This window comes from Aquarana catesbeiana, linkage group LG12 (assembly GCF_042186555.1).
Source record: "Aquarana catesbeiana isolate 2022-GZ linkage group LG12, ASM4218655v1, whole genome shotgun sequence".
Lineage (NCBI taxonomy): Eukaryota > Metazoa > Chordata > Amphibia > Anura > Ranidae > Aquarana > Aquarana catesbeiana.
Window position 1 is genome coordinate 156,788,853 of NC_133335.1, and position 25,582 is coordinate 156,814,434.

General features: G+C 43.4%; 1 protein-coding gene across 3 annotated transcripts in view; it reads right to left on the reverse strand.

Moving 5' to 3' along the window:
* Window positions 1-559: 559 nt before the first annotated feature.
* Window positions 560-25,582, reverse strand: part of LOC141113182 (signal transducer and activator of transcription 5B) — a 579,035-nt gene continuing 554,012 nt past the window's right edge. For all 3 annotated transcript variants that reach the window (XM_073606118.1, XM_073606117.1, XM_073606119.1), the window contains 4 exons: window positions 22,806-22,970; window positions 22,621-22,669; window positions 8,359-8,457; window positions 560-4,271 (listed from right to left, as the gene is read on the reverse strand). In XM_073606118.1, coding sequence (XP_073462219.1) covers window positions 4,142-4,271; window positions 8,359-8,457; window positions 22,621-22,669; window positions 22,806-22,970 — 443 coding nt within the window. In that variant the 3' untranslated portion in view covers window positions 560-4,141. The remainder of the gene's footprint in view (window positions 4,272-8,358; window positions 8,458-22,620; window positions 22,670-22,805; window positions 22,971-25,582) is intronic.

A 25,582-nucleotide genomic window follows, 5' to 3' on the forward strand; every position in this document is an offset into this window, starting at 1 on the left:
ATGTATATCTGAATTCTAGCCCTGTTTCTGGATGATTTTGCTTGAACTCTGTTGGCTGTACTGCTTAGGATTCAGATATACATCAAAAAACAACTTTGGCTGTCTCCTGATGAAGTGGGCGTTGTCCCAGGAAACACGTAGAGATTACAGCTCCTGCTTAGTAGGAATTTAAAGTTGACATTGCCACCTGTACCGTGTATGGGTCCATAAGCTGTACCTCCAACCACCTTTCCAACCAAACGGCTTACTACGTAATTTGAACAGACCAGACATCCGAAGTCTTTGGAGGAAAAGGCCCTGGCTGGGTATTGGCCACAAGTGTCTAAACTTGTGCAGCTGGTAAGCGTGCACTCTATGTGGTGGTGGATTCACTTTGTTCGTTTCATAAAGTCACAAGATTTTCACTGAACTTTTGGCTGCTGGTCCATTCTCCATTGGAGGAACCCTTAAAGTTTTCCATGTTTATTGGAGGACTTAACATAAGTCACATCCTTCACTGTTTGGGACTTTTTCACTTTCTATAATGATTCTTTCAATCATTTTTTTATCCATTTATTTTGTTTTATGTTTGCATATTTGGTTAACATGTTACTTTAAGAGCGCAGTCCATTTTTTTATCTATTGCTATTTGTGTGTATTTCACTTTGAGTTGCTGCTATAATTATTAGGTTTGTTTCCAGCGCAGTTTTCTTTTTTTATAAGGAAGTGTACATGCCTCTACAGCTCTGCAAGTTTCCCCTAAACCTGTATATGGTTGTAGTGCAGTTTCCAAACCCTTCCTAAGTAAATGCATATTTAGCATTTAGATGTATTCATTGTTACATTAACTCAGATCACATATTAAAACCTTTGCACTTAATTTTAGGTTATATAAAATATACACTGAGCACAATCTACATAGGACTATAGTATGGCTTAATAGTAGCCTGCCATGGCCCACTGAGATTCAGAGTTCTCTCTTTCCATTTGTTAAGATGGGTCTTGGGGAAGTTCAGCAGACTAGATGTTGGGGATTTGCCGTTATATGTATATCGTGTCCACTAATGAACACTTTTTTTAGGTGACAGGTGAGTCTGCGTACCCTGTCCTCTACCTTCCCTTATTAGGTAATAAGCTGATTTACAAGCATTTCTCAACCATGGTCCTCAAGTACCTTGACATATCATGTTTTAAAGATTTTTCTCAATGGGAACAGCTGCAATTACTGAGTCAGTAAGGCTGAGGTAAAAATATGGAAGTCCAAAAAAAATCACTGTTTTAAGATCTGAAGATAAGAAAAAACGCTGTTAATCTTTGAACACTGTGGTTGGGTGCAAAGTAAATAGCCTTACAGAGTCTTTATAGTCTCTTGAGAAATAAATAATAGCTAGGAACCTAATCCATGGCATTGACATCTCCATCCCTCTTAATACTGTTCCTCCTCTAATGCTAGATCATGCTTGCTGAGTACATTCCCTAGCTCTATTTACTCCAGAAAGAAGCACAATGTGACCTTATTGAATGTCACACACCACCACAGGGCATAAACACAATGGTATAAATACAGGAGAGGAACACACAGACTTTTCCTAACTTGACCTATGCTATTAGAGAAGACTGAGAAAACGTACCCCACTAAGTAGAAGTGAGGACAGAAGACCTCTACAGTCCTTTGTTATATTTCATAATAAATTAATTAATGATTTCCCTCATATGCTTTGAAGATGTTAAGAGCATAACACTTCTCCTAATGCATGTTATCTGTCACTGTCTATGACAAAATGGCTGTTTTAATGTTGCGTGAGCCACAAAAAGTAAGAATGGTTGTGTAAGCTTTGTAATCAACCTGATATAGTGTGAGATTTTGAGACAACAAAAACAAATGTAGTTACATAATTCTTTATCACACTTACTATACACCATATATTTAAAGCAGCAGCCCTTTTCCAAAACATACAAGATTTTCTCAGCAGTAAATGGGAGTTCCATCTCCCTGTGCTTAAAGTTTGCACCTCCTGCCAATCTCAAGGAACCAGTGGTTTTAAAAAAAACTGTATCATAGTAATGCTCCCCAAAGCTACAAATTCAGCTTTTATTTAATGGAAAAACAAAGAAGCTGATGTCACTTATAGCAAAAGTTCTGACCAGTTTTGATTTAAAGTGGAATTCTAGGCTAGATCTAATCAAGCTTAAAATAGCCCCCACCACCTCCTATTCTAACTACCCTGCATAATAAGTATGATGCTTATACATACCAATTCTGAGGGCACTCCGGTCACATGATCACCTCCTAGCAGCTGGCTTCAGGGGAAAGGATTGACTGCCAACAGCAGATACCCCCAAGGTAAGTCCACCCAGGCATTACATCTATTGTCTGTGCTCTCTCCTTTCCCCTGAAGGTGGTCGCTGGGGAGATCACACGACCAGACTGGAGGGCCCTAAGAATAGGTAAGTATTCCTTCTAGTGGTTAGAAGGGAGAGGGAGACATTCTAAGCTTAGATATATCTAGCCTGGAATTCTACTTTAAGGAGTTAAGATAGCAAACAATCTGGTGGTTACCTGCCATAGCCAGGCTGCCACTGCTTGGCGCATTAAAGTGCTCTTAGTTCACGCGCAGTGGCAAACCTGCCCTGGAAATCGCACCACTTTCCAGGTTTGGGCCATACGGTAGGTGGAAACCTCTGCAGAGATGGGTAACAGCCTGCATGAAAGATTCCTTTTAAGGGAGCTACAGGTTCTTTCCAACAACTGTTTCTACAGTTCTAACATTTCCTTCTTTTCTCTCTAATGCCTTGTGACTGCCTGTTTTAGCCAATAGGCAACAGAAAATCACAAAAAAGTTTTTTTAGCAGAACAATGGAAATCATTGACAATGTGCGCCTTTTAAAGAGACAACGTAGCTGCACCTGGATAAAGCAATCAAATTGGAGGTTCCAGGGCAGGTCTTTTAGTGTTTGTTGAACACTATCCTGCTCACCATCGAATCAGTGAAATTCTCACTGGGGCAGATATCTATAATATATATATATATATATATATATATATATATATATATATATATATATATATATATATATATATATTATATATATATATACACTGCCTACTAACACCAGTTCCTGTGCTTGGGGCAGATTCTTGCACCTGGGTATTAAAATAAAAAAGAGGTCTAACATAACTTAACATTAATAACACACACTGCAACATTTCAAATGTGCTGAAGAGGACAGCTCTTCTATGACTGCCCATGGCTGTTGGCACTTGTATGACATGGGGTTACCATTCACTCACACTTCCCCATTAACTGAGATTTTCCTAGATGCTAAACGTCAATTATCAGGAAACCAAAGACCAATGGCTCTCAGACTAGGTAAGCAGACCTTTGTTTTTAGATTTGTATTTCGACATGTATATCATTATATATGTTGATATTTAATATTAAATTATTTTATAATGCTGCATAAGCCTATATAGGGTTTATTTATATTATCTCTTATCTTTCTATACTTTTCAAGCGGAGGCTCAGGTGCAGAGAATATTCTACATATGTAGCAAAGTAAACATGAATGACATTTAGCTTAAACTTCTGTCAAGGCACATTGGCCTCATTCTCACTGTGGACGTAATTCCAGCACCTCTGTGGGGGTTCCTGGCCAGATTCTGCCAAGCGGCTCTCTGAGTGGCCAAAATGCTGCTGGCGTTTTTACCTATAAAGTGATGCAGCGCAATGTGAGGCAAGCATTTGGCTAAATTGGGTGTATTGATCATCCAGAACAATACACTTTTTTGGCCGGTGTCTGGGGGCACATATTAGGCATCAGAAATGTTTTCTGAACACCCCCTTATAACACCTGTGGATATGGGGCCTTGCAAATTATGTGGCACCTTCAGCTTACCTCTTTGCAATATTTCACAGACCTCTCAAGAAGCGAAAGAGTTACACTGACACTAGGACTAAATCCCCCAAAGAAAATTTTTTGAACAAGGAACAGAGGAGGAGAAAGCAAGTAAAGATACTTTTTTGTGACAAAAGGTACCATAGAACAAATAAAATAAAAAAAATGAAAACTATCACCATGCACAAAATACCAAAATAAATTTGTGTGAAAACAATTCACATTTTGATTACTGGAGGCAGTGCAGAGTCAGGGGCAAGGGGAGTTAGGACTGAGCATGGGGTATCCACTGGCTGTTATCCAGGGGTCGCCGTAAGAGCTCTTCAACATGTCGGGCCACATCCATGCTGTCATCTAGGTCAAACTCACCATCAGGATCAAGAACAGAGTCAGGGCTGCAAGAAAAAAAAAGGAGAGGAAATCAGAGCAATTCTACTTTGCTGGCATTAAAGCTGAACTACAGTGTAGGGAAAAGGTGCTACTAACCCAAATCTTCAGAATAACCTCCTGAGCTGTTGGGTGCAGGAAAAGCAGTGACTCAGCTGCTAGCACAATAATCAAAGAAGATGATCCGCAACTCCATACATGCTCTTCAATACTACATAAAACAGGTAGGTACAGCAGATGTTAATGTGTTTCAGCCATGACGGCTTCTTTCACAACAAGGCCATCATGGCTGAAATGCAATAACATCTGAAGTACCTACCTGTTTTATCGAGTATTAATACATTTTAAATGCAAAGCAAACTTCTCCATCCATGAATGGCTCCATGATTTATTTTGCTGAGAAATCACTTTGAAAACCACCCCCTAGCTTTTCTGCCAGTGGCCATCTTGAGTAAGGGCAGATGATTCATATAGCATTTACTTCCCTGAATCCATCTGCTCTTAGCTCAGGCATGCAGGCAGGAGGGTGTGCTTAGATGAGAAAGCCCCTCCTTCCCTCCTGGGATGCATGACATAATTTGTCTAGGCATGGGAACCAGGAAGTAACTAAAGAAATCCAAAAAAACAGTTTAAAACAAGTAAATATGCTATACTTTCATATCCATTTACTAATGCTAGCAGCCTAAGGATTAAAAATAGTCAATGTTGACTGAGAGAGTGAAGTTTCACTTTAAGTAGAAGTTGCAGCACAAACCACAGTCACATAACCAGCAATAAACCTCAGGTAGCACATTACAAGGGAGAAGAAATTATGATTTCTGCTTGTCCACTCTTATTTGGCTCCTGTCTGTAAAATAAGATGTAGTTAAAGCAGTTGTAAAGGCAGAAGGTTTTTTTTATCTTGGTGCACGAATTAAGATAAAAAACCTTTTGTGTGTAGCAGCCTCCCCAGCACCCCCCCAATTACTTGAAAGAAAAGAGAAGGAGAGGAGGCGCCTCTGGGTGCAGATTTTTAACAAATTTAATATGCAGTAAAATTTTTCATATATTCAACTCACATTTTGACAGTAAAAAGGAGGCATTGGATAATATCCCAAGGATCTGGGGCTCTCCTCAGTGGAGTCAATCCCTTGGCCCGTCTGTGTCCTCTCTATGGCGCTTTCCCTTAGTAAAGCTGGATGATGTTCTGCCGGCTGCGGTGGAGTCTCTCAGCTGCGCAGTGTGTCCTGTGCTTCAGGTGACGCTGGAGGGTGCTCGGCCGGTGGCTGTAGAACCAATCGCCAACACGAGGTTTGAGACGCAGAGAAGTGTCCGGGAGGGAGGGGATGACGTCACTAAACCGCGACGCGTTTCACGAGCGTGCAGGCGGTGGGTGACTGACACAGCCGCGCTCCCTTCTCAAGCTATCTATAGCGATATAGATGACATCATCCCCTCCCACCCGGACACTTCTCTGCGTCTCAAACCTCGTGTTGGCGATCGGTTCTACAGCGGCCGGCCGAGCACCCTCCAGCGGCACCTGAAGCACAGGACACACTGCGCAGCCGAGAGACTCCACTGCAGCCGGCAGAACATCATCCAGCTTTACAAGAGAAAGCGCCATAGAGAGGACAGACGGGCCAAGGGATTGACTCCACTGAGGAGAGCCCCAGATCCTTGGGATATTATCCAATGCCTCCTTTTTACTGTCAAAATGTGAGTTGAATATATGAAAAATTTTACTGCATATTAAATTTGTTAAAAATCTGCACCCAGAGGCGCCTCCTCTCCTTCTCTTTTCTTTCCAGTGTTTTTGGGAACATGGTCTCTGTTCCTCAGCGATGGAAGCCCTGAGAGTGGATTATCCCCACCTCTTTTCCTTCCTCTCCCTCCCCCTATACTAAGTAACAAGGTCCATCCTATCTGTGGACTTTCCCCTTGAACTACTACAGTGACTTTGGACCTTGTTGTATGCACAAACTGCCATAGGATATATATTGTCTTAGCCTTTTGCGCCTTTACGTGTACTATCCCCCCTAATTACTTACCTGAGCCCCATCTCTCTCCAGCAGTGTCCATGAATGTTTAAGCCGTCCGGGACAGTCCTAACTGGCACAGCAGCGGCGCCACTGGCTCCCGTGGCTGTCAATCAAAGCCAGTCAGCCAAACAGGGAAGATGGGGGGGCGAGGCCAGGCTGCGTGTAAGAATGGACACACAGAGCTGTGTCTTTGCTCCAGTGCCCCCATAGGAAGCTGCTGATTAAGGGGGAACTCCATAGGAGGGAGGGGCCAGGAGCAAAGAGGGACCTGAGAAGAGGAGGATCCAGGCTGCTCTTTGCAAAACCATTACACAGGGCAGTTAAGTATAAAATTTTTTTTTTTTTAAACAAGACTTTACAATCACTTTATTATCTTTTTTGCCTCTTGCCATAGAAACATTTTTAAATTACTGAAGCCCCTCAGTGCTCCTTTCATACACCAAAGGTCTGAAGGAAAAAATAATAAACAACACTCACTGAGCATAATGGATCACCATTTCTCTTCTGGACAGAAGTCGTTGAAAAGTAAAAGACACAAGAGAGCTAGCTCTTTGTCTACAATTGTACTGTTTCTTTTTAAGCATAAGAGCTAAACACATTCCAGATGTGTCAAACCAAAAGCTGTGCAAAGATTTACAATTTGTTTTCTTTAGAAAGCAGCCACATCTTGAGTAGAAAAGCCTGTACTCTTCCAACATGCTGTGAAGAAGAATCCTCTCTCTGCTTGTGGAAGAAGTGGTTCCCCTCAGCAAAAGTCCAACATACCCTCTGCTAAACCAGAGCTAGAGCTCTCCAACGAGTAGGCAGTATGAGCTCAAGAGGGGCAGTTACCTGCACAGAGATGAAGACGGGGTGCAGTCTCTGCCAGGATGATTCACAAAGAATAATGGTTAACCTGGCACGTATGTTAACCACTTAAGGCTCGCCCTATAGCAATTTTACTGCTACAGGGCGGCAACTCTGCGCCGGATCACACACACATACATACATAAACACACATATATATATATATATATATATATATATATATATATATATTACACACACACATATATACACACACACACACGTGACCGGACTCTTCTGGGTAGGTGGCACACATGCGCACCGCTGGCCGGTCACTCCCGCTATGTTTATACACAGTGGGAGCTCAACGGCGGGTACCGTGGACTCAATGTTTGCCGGCACTAGGCGATCATCAGGCAGAGAGACAGAATGGCGAACTGTCAATGTAAACAAGGCAGATTGCCGTTCTGAGACAGGAGAGAAGGGATGGAAATTGTGACCCTGCAAAGCAGGGAATAAACTCCATCTCTTCCCCTAGAAAAAGCACCTCCCACCATACACAAACACTGGCTAAGCACACAGTTAACCCCATCCCAGCCAGTGTCATTAGTACAGTGACAGTGCATTTTTTTTTTAGCACTGATCATTGTATTAGTATCACTGGTCCCCAAAAAGTGTCAGTGTCAGGATGTCTACCACAATATCGCAATCCCACTATAAGTCGCTGATCGCCGCCATTACTAGTAAAAATAAATAAATAATAATATCCCGTAAGAATATAGACGCTATAAACTTTCTTACTGGAATTTGTTTAACCAAAAATATGTAGCAGAATACATATTCGACTAAATCGATGAAGAAATTTGATTTTTCCAATGTTTGTTTTATTGGATAAGTTTTATAGCAGAAAGTAAAAAATGTTTTTTTTTTTTTTTTTTAAAGTGTTGGTATTTTTTTGTTTATAGAGAAAAAAATAAAAAACGCAGAGGTGGCAAATACCACCAAAAGAAAGCTCTATGTGTGGGAAAAAACATGACATAAATGTTATTGTGATACACTATAGCACGAGGTCAAGTGGTTAAACAGAACAGAATGGACATTCATAATATTTGTAGAACTATCTACAATCCATGTGACCCCTTTTCAACAGCAATTCAATTACAGAGGGAAGCGGGACTTGTTTTCCTAGTCCAACTGCAGACGGATACAAATCAATTGTAAAAGAGTACATTAAATGGTCATTACACTGAGCAGCAACATATTTCTTGAGTGTAATCTGACAGATACTCACTTCTGCGGGTATAGATTATAGTGTGATTGAGTACAAACTGCAGGGGAAGGTGCCTGGTCCATGTAGCTGTTTGCTGGGATGACATCAGAAGCAACAAACCTTACAAAGAGAAGAATGGCTGAGTTACACATGTTTACAGCGAAAACTTTATTGCAACCTGTTGACGCAGATGTTTGACTGTGAACATTAGCACTTCTCAAACAGCAACACCAATTTTGAGAGCCTTTGATCACAACATACAGAAGCAAAAGAGTTTATAGCCAGTGGAACCGCTGAAGCTAAACTTTACCCAAGCTACTAATATAATATTTATTTGTAGATGATCAAATATACTGTAAATTGTGTGCCTCATTATTAATCTGCAAGTCACCTGCCCCTCCACACCAGTCACAAACCTTCCATATCACTGTTATATGGGTCTCAACCACTGTATAAATCAATGCTTGTGGCTGTAATCAGTGTGGCCACCAGAATGCATTTAACGTTCCTGCTCACTTTATTCCTAGTCTATTCACTGATTTGGAGCCAGTAGGAGAGTTTGGGTTTGGCCACACGGATTACAGTCACAAGTCCTGCTACATACAGCAGCCAAGATCTGTACAATAGTTCTAGGTAAAACATGAGAATGGGAGACAAGATTTGCCATAATATGTGAATTCCTTGGAGATTAAATTAGATAGGGCACTGCATATTGAACATCTCTACAAAACAAAACAAAACAAAACAACAAAACAAAAAACCCATAAAACAATGAATAGAATGTATAGAGGCTCATTCACAGGTGCATGGATCAGTACATTCATGCAGAGGGCCATGTTTAGGGCCACTAATGCGATGCCGGAAATGCACAAGATTTTCTGCGTTTTCCTTGGCCTGCTGCGGGTGTCAATGTTATCTTAAACAGATTTCAAAGCGCTTTCTAAAGTGCGATTGCCAGAATTGCATAGCATGGGTGTGAACACCCATGTGATGCGATTCAGGTGCGGGGGGGGGGGGGGGGGGAAGGGGTCCTGCACCATTTTGGTGCAGATACGATACAATTTCAGCCATACAAAATCACACCGCATTCCTGTGCGCATCATATGCGATGTATGTGTGGTGCAATTCCTGTGTGAATCGCATGCAGTATTTTACATGCACCAGTGTGAACCTAGGCGGAAGGCACAGGGGATCTGTGCAGCCCACCTGGTAAAATCAATGGCAGGCTGAAGACTGCATTGATACACACACACACACACACACCTGACTGAGTGTAGATCCATGCAGGACTGATTCACAGCTCTGAACAAAGATTACCTGTGCCTCCTGCACAGATATACATTGCCCTATTTATGGGTGTATTGATCACTGCGTCTGTGTGAATGAGCCCTTACGCTCAAAATATAACTAAAGGCAAAACTTGTTTTTAGTTTTAGATAGCGTGAAGAGGGTTTAAAACACCTGTCAGGTTTTAATTGGCATCTGTGCCCCCTGTTAGGGAAATTAACCATTTCTCTTTGTCCCATTTATCACATCACTGAAAGTGAAAAAACAAAACACCACATTTTTGGCTTGCATGTAAATGTCATATCTTGGAATACAGTACAGGACACAGGCTGGATATTAAAAGACCCTGGGTAATATCCTGCTACAGTCGGGTGATTGGACACTAGCAAAGTTTTGCTGAACACAACCCTTGGGCATACCCCTATAACTCTACCCCAATGTTATAGGGAGTAATAGAGCAACACAGGAACAGAGGGAAGGGTGACCTGTGTACCGTACACCAAAATATGGAGTTTACAGGTCAAAATTCCTTTTATCCTAATCCTACAGTACAGGACAGATATTCATTCACCCTTGGTTGTCCCCAAGCAATTATAATCAAATATAGTGCAATGCAGTCTTTAAATACCATAAAGCGTGTCATAACAATCTCCAAAGACATTAGTATGTAACAAAAAAATATTGATAAACTTAAAAATATTATGTGAAATTATTCAAAAGTCCATAAATGCAATTATACATTAAAGCGGAGTTCTGCCTTTTTTTTTTTTTTAAGTCAGCAGCTACAAATACTGCAGCTGCTGACTTTAAAAATATGGACACTTACCTGTCCAGGGCGCCCGTGATGTCGGCACCTGAAGCCGATCTATCCCTCGGCTGACGAGTGCTGCCCCCGCCGCCGTCCTTGGTAAGGGAATCCGTACTGCGCATGCGCAACTTGCGCTGCGCTGTCCCACTGGTCCATGCTGTTTTCTGGGACCCGTGTCTCTCCCAAAATACACTGGGGGGGGGGGGGGGGGGGGGGGGGGAGTGGTGTAGATACCCGCGGGTGCCTCGGGTATCTATGCCCGGAAGTGGGAGCAAAATACCTGTATTAGATAGGGAGGAACCGGAGAAGCGGAAGTTCCAATTTTGGGTGGAACTCCGCTTTAAAGTCCAAAGTGATAAACATTAAACAAATCCACCACTGTGCTCCAAAGTAGGTCACGTGATTCATTTCTCCACCGCCATTAACCACTTAAGGACCGGGCCTATTTTCCTATTTTTCAGACTCCGTGTTTACAGGTTAAAATCTTTTTTTTTTTACTACAAAATTACTTAGAACCCCCAAACATAATATATATTTTTTTTCAATCACACTAGAGAATAAAATGGCGGCCGTTGCAATACTTTATGACACACCGTATTTGCGCAGTGGTCTTACAAGCGCAATTTGTTTGGGAAAAAATACACTTTTTGACTTAAAAAATAAGACAACAGTAAAGCTAGCCCAATTTTTTTTTACATTGTGAAAGATAATGTTACGCCAAGTAAATGGATACCCAGCATGCTTCAAAATTGCGCCCGCTCGTGGAATGGAGACAAACTTTTACCTTTAAAAACCTCCATAGGCGACGTTTAAAAATGGTTACCAGTTTTGAGCTACAGAGGATGTCTAAACTTAGAATTATTGCTCTCGCTCTAACGATCGTGGCGATACCTCACATGTGTGGTTTGAACACAGTTTTTATATGTGGGCGCAACTTATGTATGCGTTCGCTTCTGCACGCGATCTCGGCGGGATGGGGCGCTTTAAAAATGTTTTTTTCTTATTTATTTTACTTTTTTTTTTACACTGTCCTTTAAAAAAAAAAAATTGGGTCACTTTTATTCCTACTACAAGAAATGTAAGGCTTCATGTACACGGGACATCATTTAACCGCTCCTGAATGACTTAACTTGACAGCTAGAAACTGGCATCTAAAAACGTCCATTTAGCTGCGTTTACATGGCACGTTTTTTGCGTTCCAAAAGATGCTTCTAGGCTCAACTGCCTAGAGACGACTACACTACCCTGTGTACATGTACTGATAAGATAACAGAGGACAGTTCAGAGCCAGCTGAAAAAAAATGCCCAGGTAAGAGATATCCGTTTACCAGCGGCAGTGTACAGGAGGCCTAAACATCCATTGTAAAAGAAAAAAAGCATGACAGGACCTCTTAAATGTGAGATCTGGGGGTCAAAAAGACCTCAGATCTCATATTCACATAAAAATGTAAAAAAAAAATCCCCTTTAAGAGCATTGGGAGGAAGTAGCGTTTGACGTCGCTTCCGCCCTCCAATGCTATGGAGCCAAGCGAGGGCCATCTTTCCCTCACTCAGCATCCAGGCTGTGAGGGGAGCAGATGCGATAAGGTAACAAGAGCGTATGTCCCCTTTAGGGGTTAATTCTCTGGTGTCCTCAAACTTTTCCTGTCTCCTCACCACCAAGCATAGGGATACATTCATAAAAGAAAAAAAAGGAAAAGCCATCAGTGTTTACTGTTTTTAAAGTGGTACGCCTTGCAAGGCATATCACCTTACCGCTGGAGGAAACTGTATCCTTTAAGGATTCTATGGAGTGGAAGGCTGATTCGGAACTGAATAAGGCCTTCAGCACTGCAGGGGCTGCCTGCAGGCCGGCTGTGGCCCTAACCTCAATTGCCTGAGCCGTTAGGGTCTGGGCTTTGAGTGTGGAGTTGGCCTTAGGTTCCCGGTTGGAAAAAATAGGATTTTTATAACAGCTTGCCTGTAAAATCCTTTTCTTGGAGTACATCACGGGAAACAGTAATTACTGTATGGGTTATATGGCACCTTCAGGTGATGGACACTGGCACACCCTAGACAGGAAGTTCAATTCCCCATATAACCCCTCCCCTTACCGGGAGTACCTCAGTTTTGTAGCAAAGCAATACACGTGTAACCTGAAAGAGGAGAGGGATCTCTGTGTCCCGTGATGTACTCTAAGAAAAGGATTTTACAGGTAAGCTGTAATAAAAATCCTATTTTCTTTATCGTACATCACGGGACACAGAGCCACAGTAATTACTGTATGGGATGTCCCAGAGCAATGTCACCTGAGAGGAGGGGACACAAACAAAAGTAGGGTGCAATCAGACCTGAGGACCTATACTGCTGGCTGCAGTACACTGCACCCAAAGGCGATATCCTCATGCCTTCTTACAACCATCCGATAGAATCTGGTGAATGTATGAACTGAAGACCAGGTTGCGGCCTTGCAGATTTGAGCCACGAAGGCTTGGTGATGCACTGCCCATGACGCACTAACAGCCCTGGTGGAGTGCGCTTTGATTTGAAAAGGTCGAACCTTCCTATTCAAGCCATAAGCTTGAATAATTACTTTCCGAATTCCATTTGGCAATAGTGGATTTCGACGCTGCCTGTCCATTCCTAGGACCTTCAGGCAACACGAACAAAACATCTGTTTTCTGAATCTGAGCAGTCGCCTTCAAATAGATTTTGACTGCTCTCACTACATCCAAAGAATGTAGTGACTTTTCTAACTTAGAACAGGGGTATGGAAAAAATAAAGGTAAAACAATCTGGTTTAGGTAAAAACCTGAAACCACCTTTGGCGGAAAACTAGGATGAGAATGCAATACTACTCTATCCTTGTGAATGAATAAATATGGCTCTTTACAAGAAAAAGCCGTCAACTCTGATACCCTTCTTACAGAAGAAATGGCTAACAGAAAAACTAGCTTCCTTTTCAAAAGGACCAAAGGAATATGCCGTATTGCCTCAAAAGGCTGTTTCTGTAATGTCGACAGAACTAAATTCAAGTCCCAAGGGTTCAGCGGTGCTCTAAACGGTGGATTAAGCCGCGTTACCCCCTGTATAAAGCTTCGGACCAAAGAATGCGAAGCAAGCAGACGTTGAAACAATATCGATAAGGCCGAGACCTGGCCCTTGATGGTACTCAAGGCCAGTTTCATCTCTAGCCCCATTTGCAAAAAGGCAAGAATTCTACCTATGACATACTTCCTAGGATGCCAACCCCTGGATTCACACCAGGAAACATATGCATTCCAGACTCTATAATAAATGACTCTGGAAGCTGGCTTCCTTGCTTTAATCAAAGTAAATATCACTGAGCCTGAAAGCCCACGATTCTTCAGAATGTGGGTTTCAATAGCCGAACCGTTAAATTTAGCGTTTGTAAAGTAGGATGGAATACTGGTCCCTATGATAGCAGGTCTGGACGTGGTGGTAGGGGCCCCTAAGTCGAGGTAGCAGCAGAATAGGAGGGAATGCATAAATCAGTGAGAACTGATCCCACGGGGTCACCAACGCATCTGTTCCACATGCAAGTGGATCCCTTGTTCTTGACACAAAGTTGTCAAGTTTGTTGTTGAATCTGGACGCAAACAGATCTACGTCCGGGATCCCCCATCTTTGGCATATAGCCAGGAAGATGTTGGAGTGAAGGGACCATTCCCCTGGGAACAACTGCTGGCGACTTAAGTAGTCCACCTGCCAGTTCTCTGGAATGAAGATTGCCGATATGCATGGCACATGCTTTTCTGCCCGGGTTAAGATATGGTTTACTTCTACCTGGGCTGCCTGACTTCTGGTGCCCCCTTGGTGATTGATATAAGCCACTGCTGTGGCATAGTTGGATTGAATCCTGACAGGAGAATTCTGCAACCTGAATGTCCAGGCCCTTGGGTCTAGACGCGCTGCCCGAATCTCTAGAATGTTGATGGGTAAGGTACTTTTGGTTCTGGACCACTTCCCCTGGACAGACGCCTCTTCCAGGACAGCTCCCCAACCTGAAAGGCTGGCATCTGTTGTTACCACATTCCAGGTAACTGGTAAGAAGGATTTCTCCTTCTGCAGATTCTCGGATATCCTCCACCAACTGAGGCTCTGGCGCACTTTTGGCGACAAACGCATTGGAAAATCTAGTGCTTGGACCTTCTTGTTCCAGGCCGATAGGATAACTGTTTTGCAGCAGTCTCGAATGAAACTGAGCATAGGGAACTGCTTCGAATGAATCCACCATCTTCCCCAACCACCCACAACCTCATACAAAGGCGAATGGAAGTACCCTTCTTTGCCCTGACCACCTGAACCAGCTTCTTTATGGCGCTGATCTTTGCCTGGGGTAAAAACACCCTCTATTGGGCTGTATCTATAACCAGACCCAAGTACTCTAATCTTCTTACTGGCTTTAAAGAAGATTTCTCTAAGTTGAGGACCCAACCTAGGTATTCCAGGTAGTTGACGGTGGTGACCATGCTTTGGTCCATGCGGGCTACCAACCGGTCTATCAAGAGCAGGTCGCCTAGGTATGCTATTATTGTTATACCTTGAGTCCTTAATCTGGCCAGAGGAAGGGCCAGAAGTTTTGTAAACACCCGAGGTGCGGTAGCTAGACCAAAAGGCAAGGTTACAAACTGAAAATTAAGTTTTTCTACTTCGAAACGTAGATACTTCTAGTGAGCAGGGAAAATAGGTACATGCAGGTATGCATCCTTGATGTCGATTGATGCCAGAAGTTCTCCTCCTTGTAGGATGGAGACTACTGATCGGATTGATTGCATGCGAAAAGAGCAAATTTTCAGGAACCGGTTTAGATCTTTGAGATCTAGAATGGGTCTGACATTCCCATTTGGTTTTGGCACCGTGAAAAGGTTTGAATAAAACCCCAACCCCTGCTCTTCCATCGGGACCATCTCGTTCACTTTTTGCGACAAAAGTCGGCCTAACGCTAGAAAGAAAGACTTCTTTTTTTCTGGATCTTTGGGGACATTTGACCTGAGGAAACGAGAAGACGGGAACTCTCTGAACTCTAGTTTGAAACCTAGAGCTATTGTGGAGACCACCCATCTGTCTTGAAATTCTTCCTGCCAGACCCTTGAGAACTGCAGAAGTCTTCTCCCCACTCGAGCGAGCGGGGGCACCCCTTCATAAAGAGGCTTTAGCGTTCTGTCTTGTGGGTTTCCTCCCCCAGGATTTCTTTTGTCCCTGGGGTTGACCCTGAGGTTTACCTCTTGAACCTGATGGTGGAAGTCATTGTGACTGCCTAGAGGCTGATGCCCTTGGCACTGGAGAAAGAGCCCGTTTAAATGAGGAACGTTTACTCTTTTTCTTAACTGGCAAAAAGGTACTTTTCCCACAATATTTTTTGGATATATTTGTCCAAATCCTCCCCACACAGCTTTTCACCGTGGAAAGGAAAACCAGCCAGGAGGTTTTTGCATGGCGCTTCGGCTGACCAACTTTTCAACCATAAGATTCTACGCATATGTACCAACCCAAGCGTAAGGCGAGAGGTTTGAAGAATAGAATCTCTGATTGCGTCAATTGCAAAACACAAAGCCGCTGGCAGCTCGGCTAACTCCTGGGCCTGCTGTTCAGGGAAAACCTTGAGCACCTGTTTCAAATGGTCTCTCAAGGATTGACATACCTCAATTGCCGCCACTGCAGGGTGAGCCACTGAACCTGCCAATGAGAAAATGTTTTTTAATAGCAATTCCAATTTTTTATCAGTTGGATCCCTAAGCATTTGCGCATTGTCAACTGGACAAGTCAAACTTTTATTCACAGAGGACATAGCAGAGTCAATTGCTGGTATACTCCACATCTAAGTAAATTTTTCCTCCATAGGATAAAATGTTGAAAACTTTTTAGGAGGGAAAAAATGCTTATCTGGGTGATCCCACTCAGAATACATAAGCTTTTCTAGTAATGAATGGACAGGAAAGGCACGCAAGGCTTGAGGAGGCTTTAGTGAACACAAACAGGAAGTGGGCTCTTCAACCGACTCTGTTAAGGGTAGCTTAAATGTGGAGCGGACCATTTCATTAAGAGAATGCACCACCAACTTCTCAGCATGTGAAGCTGAAGAAAGTCCTTCCCCACTTGATCCCTCGGAAGAGGAATCATCAGCCTCTTCACGGTCCCCTGAGGGGGATTCATAATCCACCTCCCACTGTTTGAGGATCCTGGGTGGTAGAAGGAGACCTAATGCATTTTCTTCCACTCTGTGAAGATGTGATTAAAGCCACTAATCTTTCCTCCAATCCACTCATAGCTGAGGAGAATAGGTGCTCAGTTATATAGACAGGGGCTGAAGTGTCAGAAGCAATTGCAACCCCTGATGACCCCGATGGCTCACTCTGACCAGTCTCCCTAAATTTTTCAGGGGGGGGGGGGGTTTAGAGGGAAGGTCCTTAGGGCGATCCCTTTGTGCCCTTGGTTTTTGTACCATCCCCTCTGGTCACAGTGCTGAGCACAAACGCAGAGGTACTACTAAATAAAAATGCACCCACTGCTGAGCAATAGTCCAGCAACTGCTGCTGCTATTAAGCTCAGCCTGATGCTTAAGTAAATGTGCCCTGGGAATGCCTGTGTCACCAGCACTCCCATGCCACCTGTCCGCTCTGTGCCCCTCCTTCAGCTGTATGCACCTGAAAAATAGCACTTTAAAGCTACACAGCCCGCATTGTGGACACTGAAGCACGCCAACGGCGCTAAGCCCCGCCCCCTTCCTCCGACCACCCAACGCACCCCCCTCATCTTTTTCAAATTAGACCATTTTCCCGCGCGAGCGGGCTCTGATCCGACCGGATCGCATGGAGGAGGGCTAGGGTGGAGTAGAGGAGGAGAGCTGCCGGTGGGAACCGTTGGAATGGCAGTGGGAGCGGCGCGGCACACCGCCGACTGAGCCATGCTCCCTCTGCCTCCTGGAGTGAAGCTATTCAGGTGTGGGGACATTCAAAGGAGAAAAAAAACCCCTTCTTACGTCTTACCTGGAGCTTGGGCCAGAGGAAGCATGCAGCTTGTGACACAGAGAGAGACTGACAAGCACGGAATCAGGTACGTGGTCTTGACAGCCCCTGGTGGTGACTATAGGCATGACAACATTTACTTTAAAGGAGAAAACCCACAAGAATTAGAAAAATTCCTTAGGAATCTCACTTACCTTATCCAGCTGCAGGGTTCTGTGATAACAGACCCAATCTTCACCACTCACGGCGGGATCCGTTAAAAAACATTCAGGGACCGGGGCCCTGCCAGGAATATGGCTGAAAAAAACAAATACTGGATCCTGGGGTCCAGCTTTCTAAAAAGAGAAGCAGAACCTTGTTTCTTCCGACACAAGGCCCAGGTACCATTCAATTCAGCCTGGAAAAGACACTTTGAATGGTTGCATAGCTTGCCACAGCAAGGAATATTCCAGCAGAGCTCAGCACAGCACATCTTTACTCGTGACCAAAACAAGACACTGGCGAAAAAACTGAGGTACTACCGGTAAGGGGAGGGGCTATATGGGGAATTGAACTTCCTGTCTAGGGTGTGCCAGTGTCCTGAAGGTGCCATATAACCCATACAGTAATTACTGTGGCTCTGTGTCTCATGATGTACGATAAAGAAACAATTATTCTCATCAAGTCTTCAGGGCCTGAAATTGTCAGCTGAATTAATTGCGGGGGCAGCGGTGGACTTAGTCAGGTTCACCTCCCGCATCATAGCTCACTCTGTCATGGCTAGACGGGCTCTTTGGCTGAAAGACTAGTCTGCAGACTCTGTCTCAAAACATGCTTTATGTTCCATCCCCTTCTCAGGGGGCACTCTCTTTGGTAAAACGCTAGAAAAGGCAATTCGCCGGGTGACTAGAGGAAAGTCTGGTCCTCTCCCCCAGGATCGAAAGCGTTGTTCGCAGTTGTTTCTGACTAATAGAAGACCCCAGAATCAGTTCAAGGATTCCAGGTCCTATCGCCCGGGTAGAGAGTTCTCACACTTCTCATGGCAAAATCGCGGCACCTTTGCTGATCACTCCAAATCTAAAACCCCTCAGGTTTCCAAAGCTACAGCTAAGTCCTTCTGAAGGGCGGCCCGCCTGGGAATCTCCAGTAGGGGCAAGACTAGCTATCTACAGCAGTATCTGGGAGTAAAGAATAACAGATTCCTGGGTCTTGGAAGTGGTTCGGAATGGCCTTCATCTTCAGTTCCAAAGTTCCCCTCCAAGAAGGTTCTTAGTTTCAAGGAAAATCCCCACTTCATCAGAGAAGTGAGTGTCGCTGGAAGCGAACATCTCAGAGTTACTCATACTTCACGCAATATATTGTACCAGTGCCACAGGAAGGACAGAGTGAGGGGGTATACTTCCCTCTTTTTCTTGTCCAGAAAATGTCAGGAAAGTGGCACCCTGTCTTGGATCTAAGAAAGCTGAACTCCTTTCTGAAGCCACAGTCATTCCAGATGGAATCCTTCAAGACCATTTCAGCATTAAATTCGCCGGGGCGACTGGATGGTCTCCGTGGACCTCGAGAATGCTTATTTTCATACCCCGGTGGCAGGAGTTCATCAGCACTTTGAGATTTTTCTACGCGGGCAACCATTTTCAGTTCAGGTGCCTTCCCTTTGGCCTCAGCTCGGCTCCAAGGACTTTTACAAAAGTTCTAGTAACAGTGATCGCCTATCTTCGGCAAAGAGGAATAAGAGTATTTCATTACTTGGACGATGTCCAAATCTTTTGCTACAGCACCAAGATCAAGTTCTTGCCACCTTAACGCAGCTTGGATGGATGATAAATACACAGAAAAGCCATCTCACTCCGTGCCAAACCTTAGTTTATTTGGGCATCTCTTTCGACACGCTCCAATACAAAGTATTCCTTCCAGAAGACAAAATAGTTTGCATTTCAGCGGAAGCTTTGGAGAAAAAAAAAAGGAGAGGGGCGCTTCTGAATATGTATCAACATAACATTTATTAAAAAAGCAATATCCACTCACATGAAAGACTGCAAAGTTGCGTTCAAGCACGTCTCTGGACTGGAAGAGAGGAGGGGAACTACAAGTCACAGCAAGTCCATATTACGCTGGCAGCACATCAAATCTGGTAAGGATAGGGTGAGATGGTAAAACACAGTGGTTTCTCCTTTACCTCGTCCAAGTGGCACACCAAGTTTAGATGAAGTCAATGGTGAAATCATCCGGCCAGGTGTTTGGAGATAGCAGCCTCTTCTATTGATTACAGTACACAGAGGAATTAGTTTTTTTAGGGAGCCTGACGGCCGGTATTCTGGCAGTTCCACGGTCGCAACAGCACACAAGAAGATTTCAATTCGGTCTTCTCAGCCAATGGAGTCGTGGTTCACTGCATACAGAGATACACTCCTGCCATCTATTTGCAACGACCTGCAGTGGTTGAGCAGGAGAGACAACCTAGCCCGGGGAAAGCCCATCAACCCTGCGGGCTGGATCACAATCACGTCGGATGCGAATCTCTAGGGTTGGGGTGCTCAGTGCCAGGGATTGAATGCTCAGGGGAAATGGCCCCCTCAGGTCCCCAGTCCGTCAAACCTACTGGAACTCGGAGCAGCCAGGGAAGCTCTAAAGGCTTTTCTTCCCATCATTCGAGGCGAGAGGGTCAAACTACTGATGGACAACAGGAAGGCAGTTTCTTATGTCATGAAGCAGGGAAGAACAAGAAGTCTACGCCTTCTCCAGATAGCAGCGGAGATCTTCGGTTTGCCAAAATTCACCTCCTAAATCTCTCAGGGGCATATCTCCCGGTGGTTCAAAACACCTTGGCACACCGCAACTTCTCAACAACATGGAGTGGATGCTGAACCCAAAGTGTCTTGTGGAGGTCTTCAATAGGTGGAGGATACCCAAGGTAGACCTTATGGTAACACCAGACAATTGTCAAGTTCCCCGGTTCTTCTGTGAACAGGCGCTGGCACAGGATGTTCTCTCAGGAGTGGAATTTTAGTCAAGTATACATATTCCCTCTGATGGCTCTGATTCTCAGGTCATTGCTGAAGATCATGGGAGAGAAAGTCTCTGCAAAAGTAATTGCTCCATTCTAGCCGAGGAGGCCATAGTTCTCCCACCTCTGTCACCTGGCGACATGCCCACCAAAGTGCCGCAAGCCCGGGACCTGCTCCTTCAGAACGACCAGTTCCACTCTGATCCGGCCCGTCTGGCCTTGACTGCGTGGCTTTTGAAAGGGACAGGCTAAGCAGTCTAAATCTTTCTGAATCGGTAGTGTCAACCCTGCTTGCAGCAAGAAAGCCGTCTACTAAGGCCACCTATCACCGAGTGTGGAAGAAAGTCAAAGGGTTTTCTGCTCAGCAGGGGTTTTTGTTTCAAACACCCTCTGTGGCTAATGTGCTGACATTACTTCAGTCCGGTCTGGTGTAGGCATGAGCTACAACACCTTTAAAGTCCAGATTAGTAGCAGTATTAACTGATATTCCTTGGGCTAGAGATCAACTCGTAGTCAGGTTTCTCAAGGTGGCCAACAAGAAGATTTGGCCCGCGTTTCGTCCCATATTTAAAAGATGGGATTTTACCGTTTGTACTGAAAGGATTGTTGAAATCACCATTTTTCCCAGATTCGGTCAGTTCAATATATTTTCTTATCTTGAAGATTGTATTCCTGACGGCTGTGGTCTCGGCTAGGCGAGTTTCAGATATTGCTGCATTTTCCTGCAAGGAGCCATACTGCACATTTTAACAGATGAAGTTGTGTTACGTCCTTCAAGTTTTCTGCATAAAGTCTCTTCAGAGTTGCACTTTAATTGGCAGTCAGTACTTCCAGCTTTTTCACCTTCACCTCTGGACCCAGAAGGGTCAGAATTGCACAGGTTGGATCTGAAGACCATGCTGCAGACATATTGGTCCCAGGATGGGCATGCCGACTTCCCCAAGGGTCATTTCATCATAGGAGGTGAAAGCAATTCAAACAGCATATTCAATGGACGACCTCTCCCCTCCCCAGGAGATCTGTGCGCAAATCGACCAGAGCAGTCTGGCCCTCCTGGGTGGCTTGGTGCAAATTATCAGCGAATGTGGTCTGTAAAGCGGCAAGCTGGAGTTCTCCTAATTCTTCTATTTAGCATTACAAGCTGGACGTGGCATGGCTTCTTCTCAATCAAGGCTCATGGGAACTTCTGTGTTGTCCTCTGCTTTGTCTACATGTTAATAAATTTACCTTTTTGGCAGCACCTGGTGTCTGTTTTTTCTCTCCTTTTGTGTGTGTTAGGTCCCGAGGTTGGGTTGGCATGAGGCCAAGCCAGGAAAATGGAAAATTGTTATCAATACTTATGGTAATTTTCCTTTCCTGGCTCTGCCTCATGACAGCACATACTCTCCCTGGGCAGTCGCAAGCTTTTTACAATAACATCTGCACCAGGTACTGCTTGTCTTTTATGTCTATTCAGGGATGTCCTACACGGGGTCAAGGGGTGGAGTTGACCCGAGGTTGTGCTGTCATGAGGCAGAGCCATGAAAGGAAAAGCATTGATAACAATTTACATTTTTTTTTCCCCATTTTAGAAGTGATCACATACCCTCTAAGCTCCTTATGCAGCGGAGAACACAGAGCAGGGGGAGTAGAAACAGCTGTACACTGAGCCCTGATCCCAGTGATCATTGGAGGAAAGCACACCGAGTTCCAGCACAGCTAGAGAACTGACCACAGTGTGTTTTCCTGCTTAGTGTGGTCATTTTTTAATAAGAAAGCAGAGGGACTGGCAGCAACCCTAGGGTTTTCACATAAAGGAAGCAATAAAAAAGAGAACAGGATACTTTTTAACGCAAGTACATGGTACAGCAGGCAAATATAAGGAATATGAAATGTTCAGTTTGCATACGCTTTAAGATAAAATATAGACATGCACATGATAAGAATAAAAAAAAAAAAGAAAAAAAAAAAAAGGGTTTTCTCTACTGAAAAAGAAATTATCCAGCATTTGGAAATATTCACTGCATGACCTGAAAGCTCCGAGACTGTTATAAGCTATGCTGGAATCTGTACCATCATTTGCAACTACTGTACAACTATGCAGGTACAGTCACTTTTCATTGGAGATCGTATTCAATGACAGAGATCTGTTAGGCGCCCCATTTGCTGCTCTAGTATTAGAAATAAAATATCAACTGACCAGTGATAATCATTAACATGGCATGCATGTAAATATGTCAGGAAAAGAGACTTACTCTGGAACCACTTGCTTTATAGCTGGCTTCACATAGCCATCTCCTTTAGCTGCAAAAAACAAGTAAAAAAAAACAAACTTAAAATTAAGGAGAAATTATTTAAAGTAACCTATTATTTCCTTCTGTGATAGTACATGAGAAATACTTGCAACAGACAGATAAATGGTATATGGAAAGTTTCTTACAGGGATTGCAGAGAACTGGGGTGTAATACTTTGAGAACACTTCATCTTTGGGACGGTCAGGGTACACATAGATGAGATAATTGAGGTCCCCCAGTCGGTCCGCCAGCGAACGTACTGAGAAGTCTCGGCTTGTAAAAGGCATCAGATTCCACAAGGCTCTGTCCGCTAGGGATACACAAACAGAATGTGAAGTACGTATATAAGTTAAGAATAAAGTTACAGCAGATTCAGCATGAACAGCTAAATGTATATAACCCAGAAAATATATCTGCTGATGTCTAAAATGTGAAAACAGTACAAGTTTCATTCTTCCAGAAATTAAAATCCAGCTTCCGATAATACGATGTGTTATTCTTCAAAGTATTCATTGTACAGGAAACTTTGCTTCTTCCGAGTCCTGTTCCAAGACAACATTTATCCACTTTATTCTGGCTCAGAAAGCAGAAGACTCCATGGCCTGTACACAGAACAAATGACAACTGGGCCCAAAAGGTATACAGTGCTCGAGGGAAAACTGCCTCCAGAATCTGATAAGCATTGTCACACTAACACCCACAAGCACCAAGTACATAGTAAACTTACACTACAAGTTTAAATCCACCAGCTATTTTCGTCACTCCTATGTATTAACACGGGAATACCCCTATTTTGTAGTTAATAGTTCTACTGGGGCTACAGGCTGTGATTTTAGATTTCACATACAGTGCAACAAGTAGTACTAAGCTTATAAGTTTACGTATTGACCAGAAGGTTGGGCAGGGTCTAGGCATGTTCATGCACCAGCTGCACTAAGAGTTGGTTGTAAAGGACATTCTTGTAACACAGATACTACTAGAGCCAACACTTTTTGGACAACCACGTCAGAAACGAATTGTCTAATAGCGAAACACATAAAGGCTAAAGTGGGGTGGTACAGACTGATTGCGAATGAAGTAAGACATGCCTGTGAGAGCTTCTGCTCAACAAAAATCTGCTTCAACCTGACTCAAAGTAAATTCATCTATACTACCTAGAAGCTTTCTACATACCTATTGTGCTGCATAGCACTTCCAAAACAAGCCTCTGAGGACCTCTTTAAGACTGATGCATTCTGACACAAAAACCAAGATGGTTCAGGGTCTATGGCACAAAAAGCAGCCCCTCAACAAGGCCTGAAATATGAGGCAGCCACTGCAGTGATGAGTATGTCACAAAAAATATTAGGGGCTAACATTTCTTGTCAAGCAAGCTTGACCACAAATATTCAGGTGGTAAAGATGGACATTTCAATTGTGAGACAGAACCTGCATGTAATGAGGAACTGCATTGCTAGATTCTTGGTACTGCCCTGGTAATTCACATATGCCACCATCATGCAACTGCTCCCATTTTGGGCATCCCTATGGAACAGCAGTCCAACAAAAGAGGGTCAAACTCATTGCCCAAAGTTTCAATACTTTGATTGGAAGCCTGGGTTCTTTCTGGGACCAACAGTCCCAGAAATAAAGTGAGCCCAGGACTCTGCCCCAACCCACCCATCCTTACAATCTTTCAACACAGTTGAAGACTTTCTTTACAGCATCAGTAAATTGTAACTCCACAATAGATATGCCTTTATCACAAATTGGTCTGTCGAGCAAAAGGAATGATTTGTTCCATTTTCAGAGGACCTTTCTAAATATCCTGGTTTGTCAAAAAGAACTGTTTTGTTTTGAAGTAAGCTATCACAAGATCAGGAACCCTCACAAAAGAAGAAGTGATGATTTGGGCCCAGTCTAAACTGAGTTTGCAGCCTCAGGAGCTTTTCCTGAGGAAGCAAAGCCCTTAACAACCTCATGTCTTGGATCAATGCCAAATATTGCAAGGGAGGAGATGGCATGGAGGATTTTAATGCTCAGCAGCCAAATGAACTCCTTCAAAGTCCACAATTTGATCCTGAGGTTGGCTTATAGGACCTGATTTGAAGTAGCTCAAAGCAAAATGTCAGTAAAGTAACCCACAATGGAGATGCCCTGCAGGTGTAACAGGGCTAAACACCAGGGCAACCATTTTGGTAAAGACTCGAGAGACTGAACTGATGATGATTTACTAATCCTAGCTAGGAGAAAGCTGTAGTCATACTTTGGATTACCAAAAAGAGTACATCCTTCTCTTAAGCTTGGAAAACCCTGCATTGCCATAGCAAAAAAAAATTGCCCACAGAGGAACATAATTCAATTAGACAAAATACATTGACAAAACACATTAGGTTTGCTTGGCAAGCATGGCAACATCACACTGAAAGACCTGAAATGCTCCTGTAATTCAACAATGAGCTTTACGTAAAGTAGAATCAATAAAGAAAACAAATCTTCATGCATCCTCTCAGCTACTATAAGACAATTTAGGACAGAAGATGTGTCTGAAATTTAGATCTTTTTAAATGTGATGTTCTGAAAATATCAGGCAATCATTAAAGTATACCTAGATCCAAATGTTTTCCTTTTATTTATTATTATATATTTTTTTTTAAACAGAGCAAAAGAATGGTTACAATTCCTCTTAGGTTTTTTTTTTTTTTGTCAATTAGAGAGCATGAATCTCCCTAGTAGAAACTCAGACTGCAAAAGCAGCCTGAGTTTTGTATTGTTGTTTTATGTTGTAGTCAAGCTGATGTGGACCATCAAGACTGCTACATCAAAATTGATGCACTGGAATATTTTGTGCAATAACTGCTTGGTTTACTGCTTTGAAAAAAAAAAAAAAGGATGTTAATCATCTGGATCTAGATCACAAGAGTAGCTGTATATACGTCTGCT